This window comes from Oncorhynchus masou, chromosome 24 (assembly GCF_036934945.1).
Source record: "Oncorhynchus masou masou isolate Uvic2021 chromosome 24, UVic_Omas_1.1, whole genome shotgun sequence".
Lineage (NCBI taxonomy): Eukaryota > Metazoa > Chordata > Actinopteri > Salmoniformes > Salmonidae > Oncorhynchus > Oncorhynchus masou.
In genome coordinates, this window is record NC_088235.1 from 21,530,947 (window position 1) to 21,550,161 (window position 19,215).

At 42.7% G+C, this 19,215-nt stretch overlaps 1 protein-coding gene across 1 annotated transcript; it reads right to left on the minus strand.

Annotated features, from left to right (window-relative positions):
• Positions 1-10,428: 10,428 nt before the first annotated feature.
• On the minus strand, positions 10,429-18,888 carry LOC135511901 (rho-related GTP-binding protein RhoU-like). The gene is made up of 3 exons (XM_064933420.1): positions 18,166-18,888; positions 17,731-17,789; positions 10,429-13,502 (listed from the first exon to the last, which is right to left on the minus strand). Exons 1-3 carry the CDS (start codon positions 18,419-18,421, stop codon positions 13,047-13,049), a joined length of 771 nt encoding a protein of 256 aa, XP_064789492.1. The 5' UTR covers positions 18,422-18,888; the 3' UTR covers positions 10,429-13,046.
• Between the last annotated feature and the right edge of the window lie 327 nt (positions 18,889-19,215).

Genomic DNA, 19,215 nt, shown 5'->3' on the forward strand with positions numbered 1-19,215 from the left:
GAGTTTAAATGACTGGTATGAAGTTTACAAGCATACTGAGTTTAAACGGCCGTTATGAAGTGTACAAGCATACTGAGTTTAAACGACCGGTATGAAGTTTACAAGCATACTGAGTTTAAACGGCCGTTATGAAGTGTACAAGCATACTGAGTTTTAACGACCGGTATGTAGTTTACAAGCATACTGAGTTTAAACCACCGGTATGAAGTTTACAAGCATACTGAGTTTAAACGGCCGGTATGAAGTTTACAAGCATACTGAGTTTAAACGGCCGGTATGAAGTTTACAAGCATACTGAGTTTGTTCAAGGAATTTGATGTTGTGATAATTGAATTCGCCTTTTCTTTTTCCGCCTGCTGCAAACATGAAATGTTTGCCTTTTGAAACATGCAAGGTGCTAGTACTTGTTTACTATCTTACAGTAACTCCTACCCCATTTAAGCACAGCTGTAGGCGTCAAAGCAAAACAAACTGTTCAAACAGTGTGAAGTTTGATCAACAGTGCAGTTAGTAAAGCTCCTTTCATCATCACAAAGGGTTGACAATAGCCTACACGATATTGTAGTGCGCGAGAGCCATCGGCTCTCTACATTAGCCTCCCTTCTGTAGAAGAACTTAATAAATGCATTATTGTTGTGTGGTTAATTGTTTGTTAAATGGAATTATTAAGGACAGTGAACTCAAGGAGGACAGGGCAATTCTAAAGGCTTTCTTTCATGATTTCAAGTGGATACTGTCCACACAATTGAAAAGCCTGGACCCAATTATGTTGGTGGTGGTTGAAAGAGATGGCAGTTTGCCAAGGCCAGTACAAATGATCTGCTGCCAGTCTCCCTGGGCTAGGTATTTTGACCTGTTCATTTAACACACACACACACACACACACACACACACACACACACACACACACACACACACACACACACACACACACACACACACACACACACACACACACACACACACACACACACACACACACACACACACACACACACACAAAGCCAAAACAATAAAAAAATGGTTAAATAAGCTATTACATCTTCAGTGTTCTTTTTACTCCATCCAAATGACATGGTGTGACAGTACAACTTTAGACAGTCCCCTCGCCCATACCCGGGTGCAAACCAGGGACCCTCTGCACACATCAACAACAGTCACCCACGAAGCATCGTTACCCATCGCTCCACAAAAGCCACGTCCCTTGCAGAGCAAGGGGAACTACTACTTAAAGGTCTCAGAGCAAGTGATGCCACCGATTGAAACGCTATTTAGCGCGCACCGCTAACTAAGCTAGCCGTTTCACATCCGTTACACTGGCAACACATGTATTACACTATCTTCAAAACTAGGGGGCCTTGCAATGTGAGTTATGTCTGGCCGATATCATTTTTTTAGTTCCTCGGCCATAAAAAAAAAACATTTCTGTGAAGATCCTGGTTCCTCCCTTGGTTATATAACATCATATAACTGGTTGAGTTGTAATTGTGCCTGAAACCATAATGGTCTGCAATGCCCTCCTTTTTGGCCTGTGTCAGAATGCATGTTGCCCTGGCCGTGCTGTGTCGTTACAGTTTACAGAGTACCGAGCAAATTCATTCTGTAATTCTAGAAGGGAGAAAGACAGCAGTTGGAAATGTTCTGAAAATACCCTTTCTCTACATGGGAATGGGTCTTTATCTAGACTACTTGTTACTGTGGCTTAGTTTAGAGGCAAAACATGCCTGCATTAAAGGACTTTTGTTTCCTACTGAGCCTATGGCGTTTCAGATGCAATGTACTACAAGAGTAAGCAGGCATTGACCATTCAAATAACACAATGACCTTTACACATGATACATACCTGAACAGTAAGGTTAACAGATAAAAGCTGAGTTACAGACAAAAAAGATAAGAAAAATATGATTTGAGGGGAAATTAAGAGTTTACTTAAGCAGTTATACAAAATGTATCTCCAGCACATCCGGTATAGATGAGGCTAGCAGATGGGGTAGTCCAGACACCTGTTACTCTCCTTCTCAGGGGAATGATGAACAGCCATCTGTTACTCTGTTACTCTCCTCCTCAGGGAAATGATGAACAGCCATATGTTACTCTGTTACTCTCCTCCTCAGGGAAATGATGAACAGCCATATCTTACTCTGTTACTCTCCTACTTAGCGGAATGATGAACAGCCATCTGTTACTCTGTTACTCTCCTCCTCATGGAAATGATGAACAGCCATATCTTACTCTGTTACTCTCCTACTTAGCGGAATGATGAACAGCCATCTGTTACTCTGTTACTCTCCTCCTCAGGGAAATGATGAACAGCCATCTGTTACTCTGTTACTCTCCTACTCATGGAAATGATGAACAGCCATCTGTTACTCTGTTACTCTCCTCCTCAGGGAAATGATGAACAGCCATCTGTTACTCTGTTACTCTCCTCCTCAGGGAAATGATGAACAGCCATCTGTTACTCTGTTACTCTCCTCCTCATGGAAATGATGAACAGCCATATGTTACTCTGTTACTCTCCTCCTCAGGGAAATGATGAACAGCCATCTGTTACTCTGTTACTCTCCTACTCAGCGGAATGATGAGCAGCCATCTGTTACTCTCCTCAGGGAAATGATGAACAGCCATATGTTACTCTGTTACTCTCCTCCTCATGGAAATGATGAACAGCCATATGTTACTCTGTTACTCTCCTACTCAGCGGAATGATGAGCAGCCATCGGTTACTCTCCTCAGGGAAATGTTGAACAGCCATCGGTTACTCTCCTCAGGGAAATGATGAACAGCCATCGGTTACTCTCCTCAGGGAAATGATGAACAGCCATCGGTTACTCTGCTCAGGGAAATGATGAACAGCCATATGTTACAATCCTCAGGAAAATGATGAACATCCATCTGTTACAATCCTCAGGAAAATGTTGAACAGCCATCGGTTACTCTCCTCGGGGAAATGTTGAACAGCCATATGTTACTCTGTTACTCTCCTACTCAGCGGAATGATGAACAGCCATCGGTTACTCTGCTCAGGGAAATGTTGAACAGCCATCGGTTACTCTCCTCAGGGAAATGTTGAACAGCCATCGGTTACTCTCCTCAGGGAAATGATGAACAGCCATCTGTTACTCTCCTCAGGGAAATGTTGAACAGCCATCGGTTACTCTCCTCAGGGAAATGTTGAACAGCCATCGGTTACTCTCCTCAGGGAAATGTTGAACAGCCATCGGTTACTCTCCTCAGGGAAATGATGAGCAGCCATCGGTTACTCTCCTCAGGGAAATGTTGAACAGCCATCGGTTACTCTCCTCAGGGAAATGATGAACAGCCATCGGTTACTCTCCTCAGGGAAATGATGAACAGCCATCGGTTACTCTGCTCAGGGAAATGATGAACAGCCATATGTTACAATCCTCAGGAAAATGATGAACATCCATCTGTTACAATCCTCAGGAAAATGTTGAACAGCCATCGGTTACTCTCCTCAGGGAAATGATGAACAGCCATCTGTTACTCTCCTCAGGGAAATGTTGAACAGCCATCGGTTACTCTGCTCAGGGAAATGATGAACAGCCATCTGTTACTCTGTTACTATTCTCAGGGAAATGATGAACAGCCATCTATTACTCTCCTCAGGGAAATTATGAACAGGGCCTTTTTCTCATCCAACATTTGGAATTGATTAAAGGAGCGCACACACACAACCTGTTTTGAGGTTATTCCAACCACTATTAACTTTAACAGCCCAAACATTGCGTCTCAGATCCAATAACTAGGTGTGCTAACTCCCCATAAACAATCACATATACTGAAATTGTTTGCCACAACTATGGGTCCAGTCTCTTGAACAGCACACACTGTGTATATGCAGAGTTTCAGGGTCGGGTTTTGAGGATAACCAGAAATGTCTGATGTGGACCCAGTTAAAGACGTCATGGGGTGTCTTGTTTGCTCTTATGTAGACTTCTACCAGAGTGATCTGATAGTGGACTCAAGAGATATCTATTTTTGTAAATAACAGCTGGTGCACGATATCTAAGGAAGTCTCGAGCTATTGCTCGCCTGAGATAGAGTATCTCATGATAAGCTGTAGACCACATTATCTACCTAGAGAGTTTTCATCTATATTTTTCGTAGCTGTTTACCACCACAGTCAGAGGCTGGCACTAAGATAGCATTGAATGAGCTGTATTCCACTGTAAGCAAACAAGAAAACGCTCACCCAGAGGCGGCGCTCCTAGTAGCCGGCGAATTTAATGCAGGGAAACTTAAATCTGTTTTACCAAATTTCTATCTGCATGTTAAATGTACAACCAGAGGGAAAAAAACTCTGGACCACCTTTACTCCACACACAGAGATGCATACAAAGCTCTCCCTCGCCCTCCATTTGACAAATCTGACCATAATTCTATCCTCCAGATTCCTGCTTACAAGCAAAAAAATTAAGCAGGAAGCACCAGTGACTTGATCAATTAAAAAGTGATCAGATGAAGCAGATGCTAAGCTACAGGACTGTTTGGCAAGCACAGACTGGAACATGTTCCGGGATTCTTCCGATGGCATTGAGGAGTATACCACATCATTCATAAGTGCAATGATGACGTTGTCCCCACAGTGACCGTACGTACATACCTCAACCAGAAGCCATGGATTACAGGCAACTGCACGAAGCTAAAGGCTAGAGCTTCCGCTTTCAAAGAGCGGGACTCTAACCCGGAAGCTTATAAGAAATCCCGCTATGCCCTCCGACGAACCATCAAACAGGCAAAGCATCAATACAGGACTAAGATTGAATCGTACTACACCGGCTCCGATGCTCGTCGGATGTGGCACGGCTTGAAAACCATTACAGACCACAAAGGGAAGCACAGCTGCTCAGTGACACAAGCCTACCAGACAAGCCAAACTACTTATATGCTCGCTTCGAGGCAAATAACACTGAAACATGCATGAGAGCACCAGCTGTACCGGAAGACTGTGTGATCATGCTCTCCGCAGCCGATGTGATTAAGACCTTTAAACAGGTCAACATTCACAAGGCCGCAGGGCCAGATGGATTACCAGGACGTGTACTGTGAGCATGCGCTGACCAACTGGCAAGTGTCTTCACCAACATTTTCAACCTCTCTCTGTCCGAGTCTGTAATACAAACATGTTTTAAGCAGACCACTATATTGCCTGTTCCCAAGAACACTAAGGTAACCTGCCTAAATGACTACCGACCCGTAGCACTCACGTCTGTAGTCATGAAGTGCTTTGAAAGGCTGGCCATGGCTCACATCAACACCATTAACACCAAACCCTAGACCCACTCCAATTTGCATACCGGCCCAACAGATCCACAGATGATGCAATCTCTTTTGTACTCCACACTGCTCTTTCCCACCTGGACAAAAGGAACACCTATGTGAGAATGCTATTCATAGATTACAGCTCAGTGTTCAAAACCATATTGCCCTCAATGCTCATTAAGGGCACTATGGGACTAAACACCTCCCTCCGCAACTGGATCCTGGACTTCCTGACTGGCCGCCCTCAGGGGCCTCTCAGGGGTGCCTGCTGTCCCCTCATGTACTCCCTGTTCACTCATGACTGCACGGCCAGGCACTATTCAACACTATCTTTAAGTTTGCCGATGACAACAGTGGTAGGCCTGATCCCCGAACAATGACGAGACAGCCTATAGGGATGAGGTCAGAGACCTGGCCGTGTGGTGACAGGACAACAATCTCTCCCTCAATGTGATCAAGACAAAGGAGATGATTGTGGACTACAGGAAAAAGAGGACCAAGCATGCCCCCATTCTCATCGACGGGGCTGCAGTTGAGGATGTTGAGAGCTTCAAGTTCCTTGGTGTCCACATCACCAACAAACTAACATGGTTGAAGCACACCAAGACAGTCGTGAAGAGGGCATGAAAAAACCTATTCCCCCTCAGGAGACGGAAAAGTATTGGCATGGGACCTCAGATCCTCAAAAGGTTCTTCAGCTGCACCATCGAGAGCATCCTGACTGGTTGCATCGCTGCCTGGTATGGCAACTGCTCAGCCTCCGACCGCAAGGCACTACAGAGGGTAGTGCGAACATCCCAGTGCATCACTGGGGCCAAGTTTCCTGCCATCCAGGACCTCTATACCAGGCAGTGCCAGAGGAAGGCCTTAAAAATTGTCAAAGACTCCAGCCACCCTAGTCATAGACTGTTCTCTCTGCTACCGCACGGCAAGCGGTATCGGAGCGCCAAGTCTAGGTCCAAGAGGCTTCTTAATAGCTTCTACCCCCAAGCCATAAGACTCTTGAACACCTAATCAAATGGCTACCCAGACTATTTGCTTTGCCCCCCCTTTTACACCGCTACTACTCTGTTGTTACCATCTATGCATTGTCACTTTAATAATTCTACCTACATGTACATATTACCTCAACTAACCGGTGCCCCCACACATTGACTCTGTACCGGTACCCTCCTGTATATAGTCTCGCTATTGTTATTATACTGCTTAATTACATGTTACTTTTATTTCTTATTCTTATTTGTATTTTTTTAACTGTTTTGTTGGTTAGGAGCTTGTAAGTAAGCATTTCACTGTAAGGTCTACACCTGTTGTATTCAGCGCATGTGACTAATACAATTTAATATGATGTTTTCCTCATTTCACCCATCTTGTATTTATACACTGTATTCAAAGAAGAGCATTAGTAGGTCTGGAGTATTCAGACTAAGTCCTCACTGTTGCCTTTCTCTGTCACGTAAAGAGAAACAAGTGGATCATAACTTCCTGCTAGTGACGACCTGGCCAGCAGCCCAATTACTTTTCAACATCCATCCAGACTTGAGCCTCTTAGAAGTCACAGCTTTACTTGATCTGCCAAGTCCCTCTGGTCTGCTTGCAGCTCTATGCACCACGTTTGCAACTCTGGGATACCGTTTGGCTTTTCTGCAGCTGTGCTGTACAGCTACTCTAGCAAATCTATCAGGCCACCGGTATCTCTCCCGCACTCTTTAGGAAGTTATGGAACTTGTCTTGCGGGACTTTCTTCATAGGTGATTGTGGGCATCAGTGTGCATAAGTCAAAACATGTTATCTGTACCATCTAGACATCTGTCACATTTATTCTGTTCTAAGTTGAGGCAGTTATTTGTCATGTGGTTTTGTATGGTTGGGCAAGACCTCTACACATTGCACCGCCAAGACCTCTACAAATTGCACCGCCAACACCTCTACACATTGCACCACCAACACCTCTACACATTGCACCGCCAACACCTCTACACATTGCACCGCCAACACACACAAATCTTTGCAATGTGAAACAATCACAAAAAAGTGGCCTTAAAATGTCTCAGTCATTAAGCAGGGCCAGCTGCGGGCTGAGAAAAAAAGAGCAGGCTGTCAGATTACCGAACGTTTGAGTGACTCACACAGACGCCAGATGAATTGGCCTAACGGCTCATAGAGTTGTGACTACAAGTGAAAGCATAAGAGGGCTTTCCAAATCAACTTGTTTCTTCATATGTCCATTTCAACTGCATAAACTCTCCTTATTGAACTACATTTCTACAATATTGACCTAAGCACAACTGTATATGGATTCTGTTAGTACAATTAAACTATCCACTATTGAGCCATAGTTGGTCGATCAATCAAGCATTAAGTTGTAATAACTACGTAATTTCAAAACTCACAAAGGAAAAGAGCTTCAGAGGCAAAACCCGACACAAATCCATTCCAATGTAACAAACACAAAATCCAGCATGTATACCAAATATTCTTTCTTTTCCAAAGGTATCAAACTACAGACAAACGGGATCTTTGTCCTAACATGACACTGAATGCAAGCTGTTATTTCACCACAGCGCCATCCCCCACAGAGCCCTGAACAGAGATCCTTGAACCTCCACGTTTGCTGGAAGTCATAGCTTACTTGGAAATACACTGAGTGTACAAAACATTAGGAACACCTGCTCTTTCCATGACATAGACACAACTGTGGGAAGCACTGGAGTCAACATGGGCCAGCATCCTTTGTGGAATGCTGTTGACAACTTGTTGAGTCCATGCCATGATGAATTGAGGCTGTTCTGAGGGCAAAAGGGGGTGCAACTCAATATTAATGTTTTGTCCACTCAGTATAGTACAAGAGTATAGTACACCATGTGATTTGCACTGTTACAAAGAGAAGCATTTGAAGAAATGCATCGTCGTAAAATGCATTCGTATTGAGGATATACAGTACCAGTCAAAGGTTTGGACACACCTACTCAATCAAGGGTTTTTCTTTATTTTTACTATTTTCTACATTGCAGAATAATAGTGAAGAGATCAAAACTATGAAATAGCACATATGGAATCATGTAGTAACCAGAAAAGTGTTAAACAAATCAAAATATATTTACAATTTTAGATTCTTCAAAGTAGCCACCATTTGCCTTGATGACAACTTTATACAACCTTGGCATTCTCTCAACCAGCTTCACCTGGAATGCTTTTCCAAAAGTCTTGAAGGAGTTCCCACATATGCTGAGCACTTGTTGGCTGCTTTTCCTTCACTCTGCAGTCCAACTCATGGCACACCATCTCAATTTGGTATTTGTCGGGTGATTGTGGAGGCCAGTTCATCTGATACAGCACTCCATCACTCTCCTTCTTGGTCAAATAGCCCATACACAGCCTGGAGGTGTGTTGGGTCATAGTCCTGTTAAAAAAAAGATAGTCCCACTAAACGCAAAACAGATGGGATGGTGTATCGCTTCAAAATGCTGTGGTAGCCATTCTGGTTAATTGTGCCTTGAATTCTAAATAAATCACAGACAGTGTCACCAGCAAAGCACCCCCACACCATCACACCTCCTCCTCCATGCTTCACGGTGGGAACCACACATGCAGAGGTCATCCGTTCACCTGCTCTGCATCTCACAAAGACACAAAGGATGGATCCAAAAACCTAATATTTGGACTCATCAGACCAAAACAGATTTCCACCTGTCTAATGTTCATTGCTTGTGTTTCTTGGCCCAAATAAGCCTATTCTTATTATTGGTGTCCTTTAATATGGGTTTCTTTGCAGCAATTCGATCTCCTCTGAACAGTTGAGATGTGTCTGTTGAACTCTTCTGTGAAGCATTTATTTTGGCTGCAATTTCTGAGGCTGGTAACTATAATGAACGTATTCTCTTTAGCAGAGGTAACTCTGGTTCTTCCTTTCCTGTGGTGGTCCTCGTGGGAACCAGTTTCACCATAGCGCTTGATGGTTTTTGCAACTGCACTTGAAGAAACCTTCAAAGTTCTTGAAATGTTCCAGATTGACTGACCTTCATGTCTTAAAGTAATGATGGACTGTTGTTTATCTTTGCTGATTTGAGCTGTTCTTGCCATAATATGGACTTGGTCTTTTACCAAATAGGGCCATATTCTGTATACCACCCCTACCTTGTCACAACAACTGATTGGCTCAAACACATTAACTTTTAACAAGGCACACCTGTATCACATCCTGCCGTGATTGGGAGTACCATAGGTCGGCGCACTTGGCCCAGCGTCGTTCAGGTTTGGCCGGGGTAGGCCGTCATTGTAAATAATAATTTGTTCTTAACTTATTTGCCTAATTAAATAAAGGTTAAATAAAAATAAATGTGTAATTTAAATGCAGTCCAGATGACTACCTCATAAAGCTGGTTGGGAAAATGCCAAGTGTACAAAGCTGTCATCAAGGCAAAGGGTGGCTACTTTGAAGAATCTCAAATATAAAATATATGTTGATTTAACACTTTTTTGGTTACTGCATGATTCCATATGTGTTATTTCATTGTTTAGATGTCTTCACTAGTATTCTACAATGTAGAAAATAGTCCAAATAAAGAAAAACCCTTGAATGAGTAGGCGTGTCCACACTTTTGACTGGTACTGTAATCCCTGCAATACTGAGAAACTGGACATGGATGAAGTTTGAAAATATATACCTTGTATTTCATAAGGAGGAGATAAAATCACTAGCTGTATATATTATTTATTCATGGTTATGATTAACATTGAACTGACCGTTGAGGCAACATAGTCGACTAAGAGTGATCCAGTAAAACATTAACTTCTCCATTGTCTGTCTTCCACTATAATTTCCTTTCAGAGGTCCATCAAACATCTAAGGAGGTGAATCTGATCATACATGAAACTGTATTGTTTAGCCCAAGGTTTAGTTTGGCATTCTACTGGAAGAGCTATTACAAGGCTTGAGTTACAATGCTTGAAAAACAAATCTCTGAAAGAGGTGACAGTTATCACCATAGAGATCCTATTACATTACTACAGGGGCTATGTCATAAAACCTCAAAGGTACAGAATGGGGTCAAAATGGTAGCCATATTGGTCAGGGAGAAATACAAAACCTGTAATGGGGTGCGTGCTGGTGGCAGGGAAGTCAGGCGCAGGAGAACGAACTTGGTATAAATGTCTTTTAATAAATGCTCACAAACTCCGAAAACCATCATATACAAAATAATAAAAGTGGGTTCAAAACCCGTCGCACACCACAACATAACATAACATAACTTGCACATAACATACAATCAAACAATCACCGACAAGGACAATGAGGGGAAACAGAGGGTTAAATACACAACATGTAATTGATGGGATTGGAACCAGGTGTGGAGGAAGACAAGACAAAACCAATGGAAAATGAAAAATGGATCAGCGATGGCTTGAAGGTCGGTGACGTCGACCACCGAACGCCGCCCGAACAAGGAGAGGGACTGACTTCAGCGGAAGTCGTGACAAAACCAGTGTAATTAGAATGAATGGCAGCAGAGGCATAGGAGATGCATGTATCAGAAATATAATTATAATCAACAAATAATATTGTCATATAATTATAAATACAGTTTATACAGGTTTTATACCAACTGTCTGTATAAATAGCCTCTAAAATATATGTAAACTGACCACTGATTTTATTTTCTTGGAAAGTGTGAGTGCTTTTATGATACAGCATCAGTAGTTGTTGCATTTACAACTTGTCTCAGTCCTAATATCATCAACTGATTTCAGCCAGTGTACGGCTGTGGGTTGACTGCATTGTTTGAGTGGAATGTTGGAATACTGGCAGCTAAATTGAAAAATTAATGTAATCATTCCTCTAAAACTGGCTGGCTAGCTAGCTAACAAACATACAGTGCAGATAAATTCTACACATTCATTGTTTCACACCATTTCTTATCACAGCACTGTCAAACCATAGTTGACCAACTCCCTGACCAAAATGGCTGACCTTTGGACCATCTTAAGAATGTGCATGTCCATTTTAGTATTCTAATTCCTAATTCTATGGTTATCATTTTGAAATTCTAATAACCTCATCTCTATAGGTTAAATCAGAACACTGTATTGACAGAGATAGACATCACATGCCACAGTGATAGGAAAATAGGTATTGACAACTTTTTTTCAACATAATAAAATATTATGGTATTGTTAAGCTTGCTTGGGACAATTAACATACTCTTTCCAGTGTATTAGTTTCAGAAACATATTGAATTATTTGCTCAGTCATTAATAACTACCTTACTCTGCTAGCTGTAAAGAGTTAACGTTGACTCAGCTGCAGTCAGCCCTGTACAGAGTAAGGTAGTTAAGAGTCAACGTTGACTCAGCTGCAGTCAGCCCTGTACAGAGTAAGGTAGTTAAGAGTTAACGTTGACTCAGCTGCAGTCAGCACTGTACAGAGTAAGGTAGTTAAGAGTTAACGTTGACTCAGCTGCAGTCAGCCCTGTACAGAGTAAGGTAGTTAAGAGTTAACGTTGACTCAGCTGCAGTCAGCCCTGTACAGAGTAAGGTAGTTAAGAGTTAACGTTGACTCAGCTGCAGTCAGCCCTGTACAGAGTAAGGTAGTTAAGAGTTAACGTTGACTCAGCTGCAGTCAGCCCTGTACAGAGTAAGGTAGTTAAGAGTTAACGTTGACTCAGCTGCAGTCAGCCCTGTACAGAGTAAGGTAGTTAAGAGTTAACGTTGACTCAGCTGCAGTCAGCCCTGTACAGAGTAAGGTAGTTAAGAGTTAACGTTGACTCAGCTGCAGTCAGCCCTGTACAGAGTAAGGTAGTTAAGAGTTAACGTTGACTCAGCTGCAGTCAGCCCTGTACAGAGTAAGGTAGTTAAGAGTTAACGTTGACTCAGCTGCAGTCAGCCCTGTACAGAGTAAGGTAGTTAAGAGTTAACGTTGACTCAGCTGCAGTCAGCCCTGTACAGAGTAAGGTGTTTGTTTAAAACTCCTCAGGTGGTGCTATGGTGAAGTGAACCAAAGGTCAACAAGTCTAGTTTGAATTCCTGCACATAGCTAGAGACTGTGACCCTCATATGAGCTTAGACAGAACCCATGTCCTAATTTAAACAACAGTTCGAAATTCTGAAAAACTATTTTTGAAAACAGAAATTCTGTTTTTGAGTGGTTTGTACATTAGACAACAAGCCAAATGAGGCTATCCAATATGGGCTGGAAGAACAAGCATTCAAATAATGAACGTTACACAGTACTCTCCTCGCATTATCTGATTACCGCACAGATTGTTTTTATTTTTACCATAGGCACTGCTAAATCAAAGAGATGGTAAATCCCACATCGGAAAGTTGACTCAATCTCATATGCTAAATGAATCTGAGTTTACATACTGTACACTTACCATGGGAAAGGTCAGAGTAAACCAGGTTAATAACACAATGATATAACAACATAAGCCCTCCTGGTTATAAAGAGGGCTTCATCTTCCACAGTCGTCCTTGTAGAAGCTGTCCCCCCCCAAGGATCATGGATACAAGGCAGTGGAAAGTCAATGAGTATTCTTTGAGGGAAGTCAGCTCTGTCTCCAGTGCAGCTCACGTTGGTACAGCAAAAATAGCATGGGGTCATTGAAGCCGAACCTACACATAACTCAGATACTCCAGACCAGACCTGCGTCCATATTCCAGTCACTGTTTTCCTTACTGTCCCTGAAGTCTGTTAACGTGCTGACATGGAAGCAAAATTGGAACCTATGCGTCCGTCCTGTCACACACACAGATAGAGGCTAAACCACGCAACAGTACTTCTTCCACCATGATTTAGAAAGCTTCTTCATCTTGTCTGGAGTCCGTTTTTTCAGTCGATGCTGCTGCTGCTGACTGTCAGAGTGCTGGATGCTGGCCACGATGGCTGCGTCAAACACCTCTTTGAGGTTCTTCTGGGTGAGTGAGGAGCACTCCATGTATGACACGGCCCTCATGTCCTCGGCACACTGCTGGGCCTCTTGGGGCTCCACTGGCCTCTCTTTGTACTTGGCCAGCTCAATCAGAACATTAACATCCTCCCGCAGGTCTGACTGGGTGCCCACCAGAACCACCGGCGCCTGCGGGCAGTGCCGGCGAATCTCCGGCACCCATTTCTCTGTTACGTTCTGGAAGGAGGAGGGGCTGACGACACTGAAGCACAGCAGGAAGACGTCTGCGTTGGTGTAGCAGAGCGGACGCAGCTTGTCAAACTCATCCTGCAGGGAGGAATGGAGAGGAGAGGGGGTTCATGACACGACATGATAACAAGCAGAACCGAGAATGGGAAGCTCAACTCAATAGCCCTCCTTGTGAAAAGGTCTTTGAGTACACTTAGAAAAAAAGGTGACATCTAGAACCTAAAAGGGTTATTTGGCTGTTCCCATAGGAGAATCCTTTGAAGAACCTTTTATGGTTCCAGGTAGAACCCTTTCCACAGAGGGTTCAACATGGAACCCAAAAGGGTTCTACCTAACACCAAAAAGCGTTCTACCTGGAACCAAAAAGGGTTCTCCTATGGGGACAGCCGAATAACCCTTTTTCCCCAAGAGTATATAGGGTTGACAAGGGCATCATCATAGCCAAGAGAAGGAAAATCCTGCCCTCATTGGCTATGTCACCATGTGCATGTCTGTAACTAGTGGCGCCTCAGCCTCATGACAAAGTGTCTCTGGCAAGCAGGAACACACAATCTGTGTCCACATCCTGAAAACCCATGACACCTGTATCAGTTTCAGTTAGCGTGACATGCCGTAGTGGTTCTGATTAGGGACAGCTCTTTCAGCAAAGCCTACAGTTGATTTTAATTTCCTCTAATGTTGCTGACTGACATGCAATTTAGTAATGAAGGTACTGTTCATGCCAACCAGCATATAATACACTAGCATGAATTCTAAATAGAAAAACGACCAATAGCTAAATTGTAGAGAAAGAGCATTGTTAAATTGCTAGAACGTGACTATATTATAGATTTAAATAATTACTCTGAACATAAAATATAAACACAACATGCAACAATTTCAAAGAGTTTACTGAGTTCCAGTTCATATGAAGAAATTAGGCCCTAATCTATGGATTTGACATGACTGGAAAGGGGTGCAGCCATGGGTGGGCCTTGGAGGGCATAGGCCAACCAACTAGAAAGCCAGATTCAGCCAATCAGAATACGTTTTTCCCCACAAAAGTGACCCCCCCCCCCCCCCCCCCCACACACACACACACAAATGATCCTGCAGGCAAAGAAGCTGGATATGGAGGTACTGGGCTGGCGTGGTTACACGTGGTCTGTGGTTGTGAGGCCGGACTGCCAAATTCTCTAAAATGATGGAGGCAGCTTATGGTAGAGAAATTAACATTCAAATATCTGGCAACAGCTCTGGTAGAAATTCCTGCAGTCATCATGCCAATTGCACACTCCCTCAAAACTTGAGACATCTGTGGCATTGTGTTGTGTAACAAAACTGCATATGGCCCTTTATTGTCCTTAGCACAAGGTGTACCTGTGTAATGATCTTGCTGTTTAATCAGCGTCATGATATGCAACACCTGTCAGGTGGGTGGGTTATCTTGGCAAAGGAGAAATGGTCACTAACAGGGATGTAAACAAATTAGTGCACAAAATTAGAGAGAAACAAACTTTTGTGCATATGGGAAATATCTGGGATTTTTTATTTCAGCTCATGAAAACAACACTTTATATTTTTGTTCAGTATACATAAGACCATGAACCATAGTCCACACTTTGTCTGCCCCTGACATCATTTATATCACCAGTTAAAGAGCCCCTGAGTGGAGTGGTGACATCATTTATATCACCAGCAAGAGTCCCTGAGTGGAGTGGTGACATCATTTATATCACCAGTTAAAGAGTCCCTGAGTGGAGTAGTGACATCCTTTATATCACCAGTTAAAGAGTCCCTGAGTGGAGTGGTGACATAATTTCTATCACCAGTTAAAGAGCCCCTGAGTGGAGTGGTGACATCATTTATATCACCAGTTAAAGAGTCCCTGAGTGGAGTGGTGACATCCTTTATATCACCAGTTAAAGAGCCCCTGAGTGGAGTGGTGACATCATTTATATCACCAGTTAAAGAGCCCCTGAATGGAGCTGTGACATAATTTATATCACCAGCTAAAGAGCCCCTGAATGGAACAGTGACATAATTTATATCACCAGCTAAATAGCCCCTGAATGGAGCAGTGACATAATTTATATCACCAGTTAAAGAGTCCCTGAATGGAGCTGTGACATAATTGATATCACCAGCTAAAGAGCCCCTGAATGGAGCTGTGACATAATTTACATCATAAGTTAAAGAGCCCCTGAATGGAACAGTGACATAATTTACATCACCAGCTAAAGAGCCCCTGAATGGAGCAGTGACATAATTTATATCACCAGTTAAAGAGCCCCTGAATGGAGCTGTGACATCATTTACATCACCAGCGAAAGATCCCCTGAATGGAGCAGTGACATAATTTATATCACCAGCTAAAGAGCCCCTGAATGGAGCAGTGACATAATTTATATCACCAGCTAAAGAGCCCCTGAATGGAGCAGTGACATAATTTATATCACCAGCTAAAGAGCCCCTGAATGGAGCTGTGACATAATTTATATCACCAGCTAAAGAGCTCCTGAATGGAGCAGTGACATAATTTATATCACCAGCTAAAGAGCTCCTGAATGGAGCGGTGACATAATTTATATCACCAGCTAAAGAGCCCCTGAATGGAGCGGTGACATAATTTTACATCACCAGTTAAAGAGCCCCTGAATGGAGCAGTGACATAATTTTACATCACCAGCTAAAGATCCCCTGAATGGAGCAGTGACATAATTTACATCACCAGCTAAAGAGCCCCTGAATGGAACAGTGACATAATTTACATCATCAGCTAAAGAGCCCCTGAATGGAGCAGTGACATAATTTACATCATCAGCTAAAGAGCCCCTGAATGGAGCAGTGACATAATTTACATCATAAGTTAAAGAGCCCCTGAATGGAGCAGTGACATAATTTACATTACCAGTTAAAGAGCCCCTGAATGGAGCAGTGACATAATTTACATTACCAGTTAAAGAGCCCAAGTGGAGCGATGACATAATTTATCAGGTATAAGTGTGTGCTTATCTTCGCTAATATGTGTTTAGCCATTTTATCTGGCAAACTTATTACACAACGTTCATATTACGTTTGCATATCTCCAATACATATAGTTCTATAGGAGGCAAGATAACGGTGGCATTCCACTGAGATTATATTTTGTTGTTAATTGACAAAAGTGCATTCTATCACTCTCTCTCTGAGATGTTAATAGTGCATTTCCCTCCTCAGATGGTAGCAGCAAAGGGTCTCCAAATCTTTTCTGATTGGCTGGGAGTTAATTAGCGGTATCGGGAACCCAATGAGGTCAACAACATCCCCAGGAAGAGTAGTTGCTGCTTCAGCAACAGCTAATGGGGATCCCAATAAAATACTAAAACATTGACAGTGAGGGATCCTGTATTTGGTATTCAGACAGTCTTCTGCATGCTTAGTATGCTAAATACATGGACTCAGTTATGCCCAGAGGAGCAGGGTGACATTGGGCATTGAAAGGTAATAACTATTATTTTGTTGAATTGGCTCAGCCATTATCTCATATTTGTAGCACATCATGGGGTTGGGCGGGCAGGTGGTGCATGTGCTTTCACAATTATTTTGGGCTGTTTCATGAAAGCAAAATATTAATGCAAACAGAAATGTCATCTTGAATATATTTCAATTAAACCAAGGTTTAACTATGTTATAACAAAGTTATAACTATGATATTGCTTGCATTGTCTTGTAAAACATTATTTCAAAACAATTGAAAAGATCATTGGTGTCTAATGAAAAGCCCATCGCCTCAGAGCCTCGCTGCTCTTTCTGCAAAGAGACAAAGCAGAAACCTACGAACCCACAGAGCTCAGCCTCCAGCCAGGGACTCTCTCTGTGTCTAGACAGAACCGCTCTGGATCTCTCTTTGCCTGCTTTCCTGGACTGTTTTCCACTGCGGACTCTCTCCAGCCTGCTCTGCTCCTCAGAAACAGACCCATCTCACGTTTCGTTTCCAGGCTCAGATTCAATTCAGTCCTCTCTGTAATCCCCCCAAGCCTGTTACCCCCTCACATGTGCGGAAGACAGTATTTATCTGAGTAAGCCCATTTCTGGTGCAGATTCATGACTGGACAAAAACACTACTGTAGAGCATCAATTTAGACAGACAGATCCCCTATCTTCCCTACACTAGTAGACCATTTGAACCCATTCCGTACGTGTAGTTGCCTAGGGGGTTAGAAGACATTTGAGACATTTAGGAACAGCAAAAAGGTCAACTTGTTTATTTTTAATGAATCCTTTACACTTCCAGGATTGTAGCGATCATATGAAACTGTCCTATAGGTGTATTTGAATTACAAACCTGCCCAGCTGTGTCACAAAGCTGCAGTTTCACTGGCTTGCCATCAACTGCCACGACAGCTAAAATACAACAAATTATACATTTAAATCAGCCAATATAACACAGAAAAAATTGGTAACCACAACGCAATTAAATACTGTTAAGGCCAGAATAGTGTTGTTATGGACAAACTATTGAGTATAACAATTACCAGTGTTCCTGTTGCCAATTTACGGCAGCAGACAGTTGACAGAAAAAAGAAAAGAAAAAAACTTAGATTGTTGTAAGTCAGGCTGAGTTCAAATACAGAATTCATAGAAAACAATACCTGTTTTTCAGGTAAAACCTATGCTGTTAAAAGTGCCAGATAAAAACAATTAATTGCATAGACCAATAGGACCACAACAGGTCCTAATAGTCTACCCGATTTAAAAAGGCACATATTTGTCAAGTTACCTGAAAAATTATCAAAGGCAGTTGGGACATATTTAGTTGGATATCCATTTGTGGTGTAGCTGACAATCAAGCTCGTCTTCCCAACTGCACCGTCACCGACAAGCACACACTTCACTTTGCGCTCTCCGCCACCGGGCCGACACTTGGAGCCCGAAAACGACTCTCTGCTCCGAACCCTCCGAGGAGGAACCGGTGGGACCGTCGCCGACACCGCTACAGGTTTATAATCTCCGTCGCCCTGGGGTGGCATCGCCATGTGGATCTGTCCAGCAACCAGTTAATCCTAGTTACGCCAAACCATTTGTTTCCTAGATTTGACTTCAACGGGACTTTCACAAGAACTGTCCCTTATCTCCTGTAGTGTTCCATGGCTAGAAAAAGTGTTGCCTTTCTACAAAGACGATGTAGACACCTTGATGTCAATCCCCCATTGTACAGAAATAAATTCTTCAAGAAATAAATCCAATAGGGGAAAATGTTTCCACCCCGTATGATTAGAAATGTATTTCCTGAATATTTTCGAAAGTTGTAGTTTGCACTCCACTCACATACTCAGCCCTATGACTAAAAAAACTCAGCCTTCTACTCGTGAACAACATGACATCATCAAACACCACTTAGTCAGAAAAAACATTGCACCATTGACCAATAGCAACAAGCAAGCCCCCCGTAGATTGCAAAAATATCATACTCTGGGGCTAGAATTAGATTATTTATGTGCAAAAATGTTTTGTTTTTTTATGAACTAATTTGTAAGGCTTCGTCTGTTCAATGCTTTCCAATGCTCTACTATTGATGGTCAAATTGTTACATAAATTGGACACAATTCTTACAATTGTATTCCTCAGCCTGTTTGATCGCACCAACACTACTTCTCTTGGATGAAATGGCTGAGCGATGGTACAGTAGCTCAAGTCTGCCATCTTGTGGACTGTGACATGAAAGACGCTATATTGAAAATCTCTAAGAACAAATTCGTATTTACAATGACGGCCTATACCGGGCAAACCCTCCCCTAACCCTGACGACGCTGGGACAATTGTGCCCTAT